Genomic DNA, 13,213 nt, shown 5'->3' with positions numbered 1-13,213 from the left:
TAGAAAATACGTCAATAAAGTAGGCAAATAGAATTTCTTATATAGATGATAAAGATGTTAAATATAATATGAACATTCCGCTAAAGAAATATAGATAGCAAGATATATAGGGCCATATTATTTCGTACCTTTTGAAGGTTTTTCTAAAAGGTTCCAGCAAGCAATTTAAAAGAAATTTATACCAAATGGAAAGGAGGGAAAAAGTTATAAGAGAATTTGGAATGAATGATTTAAGGCAAGTGGACAGTTTAAGAAGCTAATGAAGTGGTAGATGTAGCGGAAGTGACAAAGTATCTAGCCATTTTGCTTTAGCAGAACTTAAACCCCAATAACCAAATGGTAATGAAAATTTATAGTGTAAATTTATATTAAATCCCCAAGGCTCAAAAAAACATTTTCATTTAAAACTTTTTAATTTTAAAAAATAACACCCGCAGCTACGAAAATGGGATTTGAAGTTCTTATTAAGAAAGAGAATTGCTTCAGTGGTTCTTGTCTCTTGGGTAGTCAAAAGTTGGCTCGAGAAATAAAACGTTTGCATGTGGTATGTTGAATGACTAATTAAGTTGTGGAAAAATATTTAGTAACATTTAACTCACTAACAACATACTTTAATTTTCATTGAGAATATTCTCAAAGGGGTTTCAAAACAATCTTTGTCGTATGTGTTTTTAGCTGATCCCAAAACAATCCTAATGCAGATCCCTGCGCGATCCCGACCACCATTTGTCTTCCCATTTGTTTTGTTATAATAGATATAAAACGTTTTGTGACTACGGAATAGATCTCAAAATTAACAACTTAACAAGGAATTAGTCTCCTAATTACTTAACTAGGATGTTCCTCCTAACATGTGCTTATTAATCCAGCCTTTGAGGTCGTCTCACCTAGTTAATTTATGAACTCTGGACAAGGAATTGTCTCTGATAAAGAAAAATGTTAAGCAAATCAACCAAGTAATCAACAGGCAACAACCCAATACTTTAAACTCATGCCTTGTCAAGGAGCAAAAAATAATTATTACGCGAAAGCTCATTGTAGTAAACTCATGGCTAACATTTTGTATTTTATTTTGATTAGTTAGGGCTACTTGGATTAGAAGTTTGGAACTTTGGGCATGGGCGCATGGGCATTCTTCCTAGCAGTGGGTAGGAACTAGGGGTGGAACTCTGGCGGGTTAGGTCGGGTTGAGACATAACCTGAGTTTAACCCGAGTTTCAAATGCTTTAACTCAAGTCCGGGACCAAGCCTTAGTCGGTCTTTAAATTTTCAGCCCAAGTCCTAGCCCGACCAATTTGGGTTTGGTCTGGTTGGTCAAACTTCTCGGATTTTTTTTAGATTTATGAGATAAAAAACACTAAAATTGAAATCTTATAATGAAATCAAAGAGATTTGATTGTTTGAAAGTGAAATTAACCTTGTTGATGATTACATTATTCTCTCTAAAATATAGATTTTCAACTTTATTTTTTACAAAAATAAAATGATTGAAATATATCGTACATATATGCACACAAGTTGGATTAGAATATCAAAATCAAATCCAAACCACAGATCTGATATATTAGCCCAAAACAATAAAAAACTAGATTTTAATTCATTGGGCTTTTACTAACCCGACCTAAGTTCCACCCTAGCTGGACCTGCCCGAATACAAATTGATGTGACTAGAGGGTATTAGGCGATTAGGTTAGATAGCTCGAGATAACTAGAATCCCCAACAGAGGAAATCTCGCTTTGCTTGGGATTTGGGACCAAGTTTATCTAAACAGCTAAACTAAACTATACTTTGAATTTTGAAATTGACCAACATAGAAAGTTGGAAACAGTCAAAGTACAAAGATTTCATAACATCACAATCAATGCCACGTGCTGATTAAAAACGTTTGATAAACCCTTAATGACGGTTTAGTCTTTAAAATTAACACTCCTCTTAAACTCCTAACCCCTCTACGTCCACAACTAATATACATCAGCTTTGAAACCAATTCACACTTATATAAAAAGAGTTCCACATCAGCTTTGAAACTATAAAAAGAGTTCCGTCCTCGAAAGTTGTATTCTTTTTTCACACAATGGAAAAGAAGAAGAAATTAAGCCCTAGTTTTAATCGATGAGGAGAACGGGAAGATCGCGAAGAAGATCGACAATAATGTTGAAGATATTTCGTTCATACGGAAATACCAATACTGAAATTTCGTCAGATTCCGGCTTTATTTTTCGTCGGGTTCTGACATTCATGTTGTTTTTAGCAGCTGTCGCGTTTCCTTGTTTAGTAATTTATCAAGCTGCTTCTTCGTTTTCTTCTTCTTCAACCGTTGTTATTGATCACTCTACGTTCGACACCATCAATTCTACTTCGGTAACTGTTTCAATTCAATTAACATGTTTGTTTTTTTTTTCTTGTGTTTGCTGCACTTTTCGGCGCACGTTAGCATGTTTAGGTGCACGTTAGAGAGTTGAGAACTGATATGCTGTTTCAGTCGTAACTTTTAAGAGCATAGGTTGGTCTATGAAAAGTTGCCACGTGGAATAGTTAATTGGGCCAATACTTAATAGTTTACCTACGACCACGGAATCCTTTTCTAGAAACTGTTTTGATATGTTTTGACTTGGGAGTGTTGTGTGTTGGACTTGGTCTCGTTTCGCAACAATGTAACCTCAATGTCGAAGTCACCATTATATTTAATCAACATAATTTAGCATATAAAATTATGCACTTGGATATCATAATTGACTAGCGTAAAAGGCAAGAGTAGCACCTCTTATGTAGCGTATTGAATTGTTTCTCTACAAAATGGAGAGTTATTTACCAAAAGTAAGATATATGGTAATTCATCTATAAAACACACAGGTGGCAATTTTGGGATTTCACACTTGCATTGAACCCAGGCTTACGCAGATAAGAACTTGAGGTGTATCATAGGAAAAGGTTCTAGGCTTACATAAACATTGTGACATTATAGTATTATGAATATATTTGTAGTATTATCGGGAAAAAAAATGAATATATTTGTGGGCATTACACGGGTAGTTAGGCTCTTTTTATTATGAAGCCCAATATTTGTTAATGTACTATTCCCAAATGTATCAACTCGTGAATGGATATTGGCGGTCATTCTTTCTAATAGCTGTTGAAGAGCTGAACCAGACACCCCCCCCCCCCTTCTTTACCCATTCACATTGGAAGAATATATGTAAAGAGGATTCTTCAAATATTTGACAGAAGGGGCAAGAAAAGCCCAGGCTCATGATTTGCGTTTCATATATATATATATATATATGCAGGAACCTGATGAAGTTAGGCTGGATAGAGTTCTAAAGGAGGCATCAATGGATGATGGAACTGTTATACTGACGACTTTGAATGAAGCTTGGGCAGCCTCAGATTCAATTATTGATCTCTTTCTTGAGAGTTTCCGAATTGGAAATCAGACACATAGGCTTTTGAAGCATTTGGTGATCATTACATTGGACCGGAAAGCATACATTCGTTGCTTGGCCCTACACACCCATTGCTTTGCTCTTACCACAGAAGGGCTTGATTTCTCCAAGGAGGCATATTTTATGACACCTGACTACCTGAAGATGATGTGGAGAAGGATAGATTTTTTACGGTCTGTTCTTGAGATGGGATACAACTTCGTTTTTACGGTACTCTCTCTGTCTCTCTCTCCACATGTGTATCTTTGTGATAAATGTGTTTGCACATACACTCGTTTATGTTGAATAGACAATAACATGCTGTTTTATTTGATTATCAGAATACTACTGCAATCTGTGTTAATGAATCATAGTTGCTTTGCTACCCGCTACAGTAAGGCAGAATAGGGTTATAGAGATCTATCCACTTTACTGTCTTCTAAGAAGTATAATTTTTATATCTGTGGTCCTTCAGAAGAAGAGAAGCATATTGCTTATGGTTCAGTAATAACTAATAACTTCTTCTTCTTTTTCTTCCCTATCTTATAAGATGTATAATTTTTATATCTGTAGTCCTTCAGAAGAAGAGAAGCATATTGCTTATTGCTTATGGTTCAGTAATAACTATATTCTTCTTCTTCTTCTTCTTCTTATTGCCCTTTAACCATTAAATTTGTAGTTGAAGAACGTTTAGAACTTGTGCAAATTATTTTGCTCAAAAACAAAAATGCAATTGTAGGCATTGTTGTTTAGTACATTCTCTTCCATAGTTTATCTGATCAGCTGTAATTATGCGTCTAAAACGGAAGAATGATAGCTCCTGGATTTCATATATATGTAAGTTGATTCTTGGAGATATGCTCTTACTTCTGATTTGATGTTGTATAAATTATTTTCTTTCTTCTTTTTATGTTTCTCTAAAAAGAAATTTGGATGTTTGCCTATTAGGGTTATTGGCTTTAAATTATATTAGATAATATGAGGAGGATAAAAGTTGACTGGTTTAATTGGTAGGATGTCTGCCTCAGTTCAGCTTTCCTTTGGAATGCAATAAACTGTCCTATCCTTCCCCCCTCTTCCACACACACACACAATCCCAAAATTATATAAAAAGAACGGGAAAATCCCCGAGCCATCCCCAGATGATGAGAATAGAACTTGAACCCTGGATCTTTGGTACAACCACCAAAGGCCTGGGCATGATCTATTCAAGGAGTAGAAAGTCAACTTATCTTGCAAGCAAAGTGACATTCTTTATTCCTCATTCACCCTCCATAGTTATCTGTTCGTAAATCTTAACTTTTTTGCTCCATAGCTATTTTTACTCATTCTATTAGTTTTGGATGGTTTAATATTTCAGGATGCTGATGTAATGTGGTTTCGAGACCCATTTCCGCGCTTTTATTTAGATGCAGATTTCCAGATTGCTTGTGATCACTTTATGGGTAATTCCTTTGACCTCAATAATAAACCGAATGGTGGGTTTAACTATGTCAAATCCAATAACCGCACAATAGCATTCTACAAATATTGGTACTCTTCGAGAGAGACCCATCCAGGATACCATGATCAGGACGTGCTTAATATGATCAAGTTTGATCCTTTCATCACTGAAATCGGACTAACGATGAGATTTCTGAATACTGCTTACTTCGGTGGGTTATGTGAACCTAGCAAAAGTTTAAATCAAGTTTGTACGATGCATGCAAATTGTTGCTATGGTATGGATAGCAAGCTTCATGATTTGCGAATTATGCTTGAGGATTGGAGAAAGTTCATGACTCTGCCACCTAGTGTGAAGAGAGCATCGCTTTCATCTTGGAGGATCCCACAGAATTGCAGGTAGAAAATAAAATATTTTATCAAATTATTGCATGTTGTTCTCATCCATATCAAAGTATTCGTTATGTGGTCAATAACATATTCTGGATGATCTTAGACAAAAATCTCTTTTAGATAGTTTTTAACTTCTGTATTTCATTATTGTCTACTGCTACATGATTTTGTTTGACAACAATAATTTTTCAGTCTTGCATCCCTCCGTCATTATAGTTCAAGTTCACCTGTACAAGAAGAGGGGAAAGATTGACAGTGCAGACATTTCAAAGGTAAATCCCCATCCCCATCCCCCCCCCCCCCTCTTTTCTCACTCTCCTTTTTGTTTGTTTCAAATATTTTTCTTTTCTCAGTGTTGTTAGAAGGAAATTTGTCCTTTTCATGCTAGTGTTTCTCATTGAAATCAGTAAGATGTCAGTATATGATGAATATTACGACTTTTTGATTTTGTATTAAATAAAATGTGGGTATTCATACTATGGAAAACGAGATAGAAGCAATTGTTGGCGTACTATGGAAAACGAGATAGAAGCATACTAGGAAAAGTCTTAGGTTTTAAGTTGTCTGTTTTACTTCTTTTTTTTTCTGTAACACTTGCATTTCCATAACTGTTCTTCTATTCGACTTGCATTTTCTTTCTTTAAGTTGCTTATGTTTCTGATTTGTTTTGTATGACCTTGTCTTATTGTGGCTTGCTTGTTTAGATCCCCCTCCAAACCTGTTTTCTTTTTATAGGATTGTCCCCTCTTCAGGATGCTTTTGTAACATGCTTAAGCTAAATTCCCTTACTGAGTTTCAGCATTGCGTTTCTGCTTCAGCAGGTCTTAAACTGTGTTCTTCCTTCAAAGTTGTGGACAAAGGAGAAACTCCTCGCCATCTTGCTCTGTGAGGTGAATTTGTTGGGGCAAGCATCTAGTTGTTGCTGCCTGTGAATAAGTTTCCATCCGGCATTCTCATCAAACGGATTTTGGACAGCTTTAATGAAGCTTCACCGTCATACCATTCCCTATCTGTATTCTGTGTATACGTACACCATCCCTTTTTTTCCCCATAATTATTCTTGTAAGTTTTCTAGGTTTACAATTAGCACATTTTACCTGGTAAATTTTCTCATTTTTGTTCCTACACTGTATATATATATATTTTTTATATTGCCAACTATTATCTGTCTCAAACATTGTTCCATTGAAAGAAAAGAAGTGTGTTTAACATTATTAATGTAAAACCCACTGATTATTTTATGAGCTTTTGTGATGGCTATGGCTGCTCCGTTTTTTATGTGCATAAAATCAGCAAAATCATCTATATCTCTTCCAGCTCTTTTATCATTTAAGTGTGCAGTTGGTAAGAATCCTCGTAATAATGAAAATACGTAGGCATTCAATCGGCAGTCCTCGGGTTCTAAGCATATATATCTCAACTAGTAAAGGATGAGTGTACCTACTTCACGCAATTATGTATGCATGGAATGTAAGGCAAAGATGTAAAGACATTTATTTGTATATGGTTTACTAATAATACCATTGTATGCAATAGTAGGCTGCATAGGCTGTGCAAAGGAAAACCAGATACTGTAAAAGTAAAACAAAACACAAAATGTTCCCATGGAGAAGCAATTTTAGTGGATGATTACAATATTACACTGGTTAACTAACTAATATATCGGAATTTCCATAAAAACATCCTTAGAGCATCTCTAGGTGGACGTATCCATGGTCGCATTCTTCAAATTTGAAGAAATGCCCGGAATTTCACGAATTCCATTTCTAGGTTGGAGGTCTATCACCGCTTTGTTCGTGATTTTTGTTAAATTTGGCAATTTTGCGGATGCGGGCTCATAATAGTAATGAAAAAGTAGGATACCGCCATTACTAACAAGTAAATTGACTTTGACCCATCTAGAGTACGCCACTAAGTCTTTAATGTTGCTCAACGGGCAAAAAACGATTTCTACCTTCTATATCTACAAAAAATCTTCATTTTACACTCAACTCAAACATTTGTATCAAACAACTCAACCATTTCACATCAATCCTTAACAAACAACACACACATTATCGTAAAAAATGGATCATGAAGTAATGAGATATTTCCGCTTTAAGTCTTCATCTTCATCTTCATCTTCATCATTCGATTCTTCTTCTTCATCTCCTCCTTGAAGACTTCGGTAGATAGTCTTGATGAAGAATTTGTTAATGTCATGCCTCTTATGAAACACATCTTTTATTTATAGTTAAGTACATGCTCGAAAGGCACCACATGGTGGTTCAAAGAAGGTCGAAAAAATTAAACATAGAAAATATGCTCGACTTTGGAAATCTTGAAGAACAATGGCCGTCGATAATGTCTTTCGAAAAGAGGATTTCAAACGGCACTTTAGTGATGAAAAATCTTTATTTGTTCACATCTTCAACGATATTCAAACTCATTTTAAGTTTTTCACCTAAAGTTAACAACCGTAAACCCGGTATAGATCCTCCGGGTCAAAATTAAATTCTTGGTTATACAAAAAATCCGATCAACTTGACGATCAATTATACAAAAAAGCAAAGTGGAAAAAGCGTTGAGGCAACGTGATGCAATTATCAAAAAGTTCAAATCTAAAAAAAATATTGCGATATCTGAAACGCTTGCTTGCACATTTTACACGCGTGGATGGCGGGTATGTTGGAAAGCATTGATTGTATGCATTGGGAATGGCATAATTGTTGGATGGCAAACGATTGAGGTCGATTCGAAAAACCATCCGTTACTATAAAAAGACCACGTGGATATGGCATTCTTTCTTTTGGGATGCCGGGGAACACAATGACATCAATGTTGGACAACTCGCCCGGTATTTGAGCACGTGATCAATGGTACTTCTCCACCTATTTCTTTTGATGTAAATCAAAGATAACTATAATATGGGTTATTAAACGATGGTATCTATCCCGACTATCGGCATTTATACAAACAATTTCAAACCCTAATGCTCTAAAGTGGTTCGCAAGGATGCAAGAAGTCGCAAGAAAAGATATTAAAAAGAGCTTTTGGGGCAAAAAAGCTAAATTTAGTATTTTGGCAAAAGCTTGCAAATTATGGCATGTGGAGACAATGAGTATCGCATTATGAAGCATAATCATATCAACAATATGGTAATCGGATTAAGAATAAAAATTATGAAATGAGGAGGTACATTCACATCCGAGGAAGGGCAACTACAGATTCCACCTAAACACTAATTGAAGGGACTCTACGACGAGTTCAATCAAAGACTATGCATGATAACTTAAAACGACCTTGTCTTATCTAAGCATTAGGGGTTACATTGATTGTTGTAATCTTTTATTTATTTATTATATAATTAGAGTAACTCTAGTAGTATGTAATAAGGGTGATATGTAATAGTTATCTTTTATTTATTTATTTTTTTATTTTATGTGTTTGCAATCATGTATTAGTTGTCGTTCTATTAATAAAATTGTAATTCATTTTGCTAAATCAAATGAAGTAAATTATAAAAACAACATAATAATAACCAACAACATATCACCACAACATAATAATAATGACACAACATATCAAAATGATCAAATGAACAATTCTAAATCACCACAAATAATAATAATCATTATACAACAACCTCCTAGACTATCCTAAAAATGCAAGTGAACTCCTCCTTCTTCAAACTCTAATCGTCCATGCCGTGATGAACTCACCCTTGTCAGGCGATCAATGCAAATCATCAATGGCGTTGCAAATCGTCATAATCCAAATGAGCCTGGGAAAGAATAATTTGTAAGGAATCGAGGAAGCGGAAGCAAACACGAATGCTTGTCTCATATCTCATGCGAGGGTCAATAAATAATTATTCATTAATAATTTTTGACATTTTCATAATAAACCAAAATAATAAAACAAAACCAAAAAAAAATAATTAAGAGATAGATGAAAGGTCGCTCTGGATGCAGTGAGTGGCATCAATAGAAGAAATGGGTCGGTAAATCGTCCGCCACTCGGATCGCTCAAAAAAAACCAAGGCCAATTTGGAAGGGGATGCGGTCGAACAAATGTAACAGTCCATCTTTGAAGCGTGTCGGCGGATTGGCCAATTAACTGAATTCACGCGTCGAAATTTAAATTGCTAACCGAAAATGAATGTTGCATGCGATGCAAACCCATACCGGGAGCAAATGAATAGGAACCCGATGCGGTAGTTTGCTCATTCCGCAATGTAACTAGGTCTCGTCAGAGCTAAGTCCAATGTATACTTGACTTGCTCTAAGGTTTCCTTAGCCTCGATACATGGGTAGGTGGATCGGGGAGGGATACCAAAAGTATGGTGTGAAACTTAACATCTATCCCCTAAATACCACTCCATATCATCCCACAAGTGAATACCAATGAGAAATGAACAATGCATATCTGAATTGGCGGTGTTGATGATGTCCTCAAGGCCTCCAAACAATAGAAGCACATGTGGTGCTAAGCTCAATCTGGGTTTGGATAGAAGTTATGTTATGACCGATCTCACCGGGTCGACGCTCGACAAGGTGGTGCCAAGCCCTCGAGCCTAGGCCTCTCATCGGTATACTCTGTGAGGATAGGATTTAAACACGAAAATACTCATAAAACCATACCTCTAAAGAGAATGACAAACCTTCCCATCCGGGGAAAATCGACAACCAACTATGTGAGGCCTTCTATCTAAACAACGCAACAAATGATGATATGGCTCTACCAAAATTACACTCATGCAAGTGCTCAAAGTTAGCTAGATATCCCAAATTAATCGTGGAATGAGATGAAGGAAAAAAAAGACACCCATCAAATACATACATAAAGCTCTTTACATACTCATCAACATGTGTTTGACCATCATCGGAATCAAGTGACAAATAATCTATCAAAACTGCAATCCGAATCGGTAGTCAACGGTGTAATGTATGACCTTGATAGAAACTTGCCATACGACTCCTCGGTCGAATAAGGGAAGAAAGTCATCATTTGGGCACAACTCTCGAATTTTATTACATCTCAACGGATTACCTAATCCTATACTCAAACCGGATATCATGCAAAAATCTAATGGAGTGAAACCCAACTCTCCCCGAGGGAAGTGAAAAGTATGTGTACTATCCCACCATCTCTCAACTAAACCATTAATAACTCCCAATGTCGGTCTTATTATAAGGGATGTCAACTAGATGAGCAAAGGAGTCGCTAAAATTGCATCTCTAACATGGGTGACCGACTTTCTTAATATCATCCCACCACGCCCTAAGATGCGTGGAGTAACCGATACATAAACATCTCTACATGAAAATGAAACTAAAATTAAAAAAAATAAAAATAAAATATACGATTATTGAACTACTAAAATTAACTACTACTACTACTAATTTATGAAATTAAAATACATACCGTTGTTCAAGAACAACTCTTGAGACATGCCTATCATGAAATCTCTTAGACACCGGCCTAAGATTTGGAAATCAATAGCCTCCTCAGAAATTCAAAATCGACTTGGCGATATTGAAGCAAAGCAATGGATCGTCGACCTCTTGATTTCCTTGATTTCCGGCCGAAGTGGTTGGTTCATCATCTAGATTTTTACTTTGGGATTATCCCAAACGTATGCTTGTTTTCTTCTTCCTCATCTCCAAAGACTCCATCGTGTTTGGTTATTATAGGCAGGATTATGGTGTTGAAACTCATTTTTTTCCTACTAACTAGAATGAGTTGAAAAAAATTTGTAAAATGACAAAAGTCCATTTGGTAGCGACATTAAATAAAAACATGGCACGCGACATTAAAATCGGGCGCAGCCAGGCCGCCAAGATTAACCAGCATCGCTTAGCGACAGTTGATATCGGGCGTCTTTTTTTAATGTTAAGTGGGTCCCCAATGAATTTTGCTAATGGAATTTTGCGACCACCTAGAGTTGGTGAATTTGAAATTGAATTCAATTCTGTGGTAGCATTCTTCAAATTTGAAGAGTATGCTACCACCACCTAGAGATGCTCTTAGATATATATTATAGTTATACCCTCACTAATCTATTTTTTTGGAACACTAGAGACTCCAGTTTTTTTTAAACTCTATTACTCATAATTACGAAAAAGTTTGATACACACAAGTAAACAATCTCATCTAGAGTTTCACATAGTCTTTAACTTTCCTTAAACACTATAGCTAATTACGAAAAAACAATCACATTTAGTCTCCAACTTTTCCTAAATAATATAGCTAATTACGAAAAAATATGAGACAACAAACTAAATTGCTAAAAACAATAGTTTCCACTAAAAACGATTATCCTAAAACCCTTTCAATTTGATGCGTCATCCATAGTGGGATTTAGACATTTATTTATAGTTAAGAATTCCAAAAAGCACAATTCGACCACAATAATTACGACATATTCAAATTAAATTTATGAATTTATAATGTTTCAACATTATAATGTAATTTATAATTTTATAAAATACACACACACATTATATACCAAATCAAAACAAATTACATGTGGAAAATTAAATTATACAAAAAATAACATCACAAAATATATAATACTGCATGAAACTAATGTCAAAGAACAATTAACGAGGAACCAAAAACTATATGTAAATGCATCGAACTAACTTCAAATAATATTTAACTGGGAATCGGAAACTGGATACAAATGCAAGCATTAAACTAATCTTAAAAAGTAATTAATATAAAATCGGAATATGGATACAACTGCATTAAACTAACATCAAAGAATAATTAACGGAAAATCAAAACTTGGATGCAAATATATCAAACTAACATACAAAAATAATTGTTGAGAAATTGAAAACTTGATGCAAATGCATTGAACTAACCCTCAAATGTTAAATTAACGGGAAATCATAAACTAGATGTAAATGCATTTAACTAACCTCAAAGAAAAATTAATTATAAATTGGAAACACGATACAAATACATAGAACTAATCTTAAAAAATAATTAATGAGAAATCGAAACCGGATGCAATTGCATTGAACTAATCTCAATAAATAAACTTGATGCAAATGCATTGAACTAACCTCAAAAAATAATTAACGGAAAATCGGAAACTGGATGCAAATTCATTAAACTAACCTCAAACAATAATTAACGGAAAATCGGATACTAAATGCAAATGCAACCTTATTAAATAATAAACGAGAAATCGGAAACTGAATGCAAATGTATTAAACTAATATCAAATAATAATTAACGGGAAATCGGAAACTGGATGCAAATGCATTGAACTGACCTCAAAAAATAATTAACAATAAATTGGAAATTGGATGCAACTGCATTAAACTAACGTCATAGAATAATTAATAGGAAATTAGAAGTTGGATACAAATCCTTTTAAATTATTTAATGGGAAATCGGAAACGGTATGCAAATGCATCAAATAAACCTCAAATATTAATTAACGGAAAATCATAAACTGGATACAAATGCATTGAACTAACCTCAAAAAATAATTAACATAAAATAAAAAACCGGAACTAACCTCATAGAATAATTGGTGGGAAATCGGAACTAAATGCAAATGCATTGAAATAACCTCAAAGAATAGTTAACGGGAAATCAGAAACCATATGTAATTGCATCGAACTAACCTCAAAACATAAATAATTATAAACTAGATGCAGATGTATTGAACTAACTTTAAAAAGTTATTAACGGGTAATCGAAAATTGGATGCAAATGCAATGAACTAATATCAAATACTAATTAACGAAATATTGAAAAATGGATGAAATTGCACTGAACTAACTTAAATGAATAATTTACGGGAAATTATAAATTGGATGCAACTGCATTGAACTAACCTCAAAGAATAATTAACGGAAAAATCAGAAACTGGATGTAACTACATTAAACTAAAATAATATATTAACTAACGATAAATAAGAAATTGGATACAAATGCGTTAAAATAACCTTAA

The 13,213-nt window shown here is 34.6% G+C and overlaps 1 protein-coding gene across 3 annotated transcripts; it reads left to right on the top strand.

Moving 5' to 3' along the window:
* The first annotated feature begins 1,948 nt into the window (after nucleotides 1-1,948).
* LOC147521283 (uncharacterized protein At4g15970-like) lies at nucleotides 1,949-6,420 on the top strand. 3 transcript variants are annotated; one of them, XM_086604339.1, is made up of 5 exons: nucleotides 1,949-2,362; nucleotides 3,289-3,654; nucleotides 4,784-5,265; nucleotides 5,452-5,531; nucleotides 6,081-6,420. In XM_086604339.1, the coding sequence occupies exons 1-4, from the start codon at nucleotides 2,114-2,116 to the stop codon at nucleotides 5,510-5,512; spliced, it is 1,158 nt and encodes a 385-aa protein (XP_086460465.1). In that variant the 5' UTR covers nucleotides 1,949-2,113; the 3' UTR covers nucleotides 5,513-5,531; nucleotides 6,081-6,420. The 3 variants fall into 3 exon arrangements, with proteins under 3 accessions (XP_086460465.1, XP_086460504.1, XP_086460540.1); XM_086604378.1 differs by having other exon boundaries at nucleotides 1,977-2,362; nucleotides 6,078-6,420; XM_086604414.1 differs by lacking the exon at nucleotides 6,081-6,420 and adding an exon at nucleotides 5,995-6,069 and having other exon boundaries at nucleotides 1,977-2,362.
* Nucleotides 6,421-13,213: the final 6,793 nt, after the last annotated feature.

This window comes from Coptis chinensis, chromosome 1 (assembly GCF_015680905.1).
Source record: "Coptis chinensis isolate HL-2020 chromosome 1, ASM1568090v1, whole genome shotgun sequence".
Classification (NCBI taxonomy): Eukaryota; Viridiplantae; Streptophyta; class Magnoliopsida; order Ranunculales; family Ranunculaceae; genus Coptis; species Coptis chinensis.
This window is presented reverse-complemented; position numbering and strand designations above follow the sequence as displayed.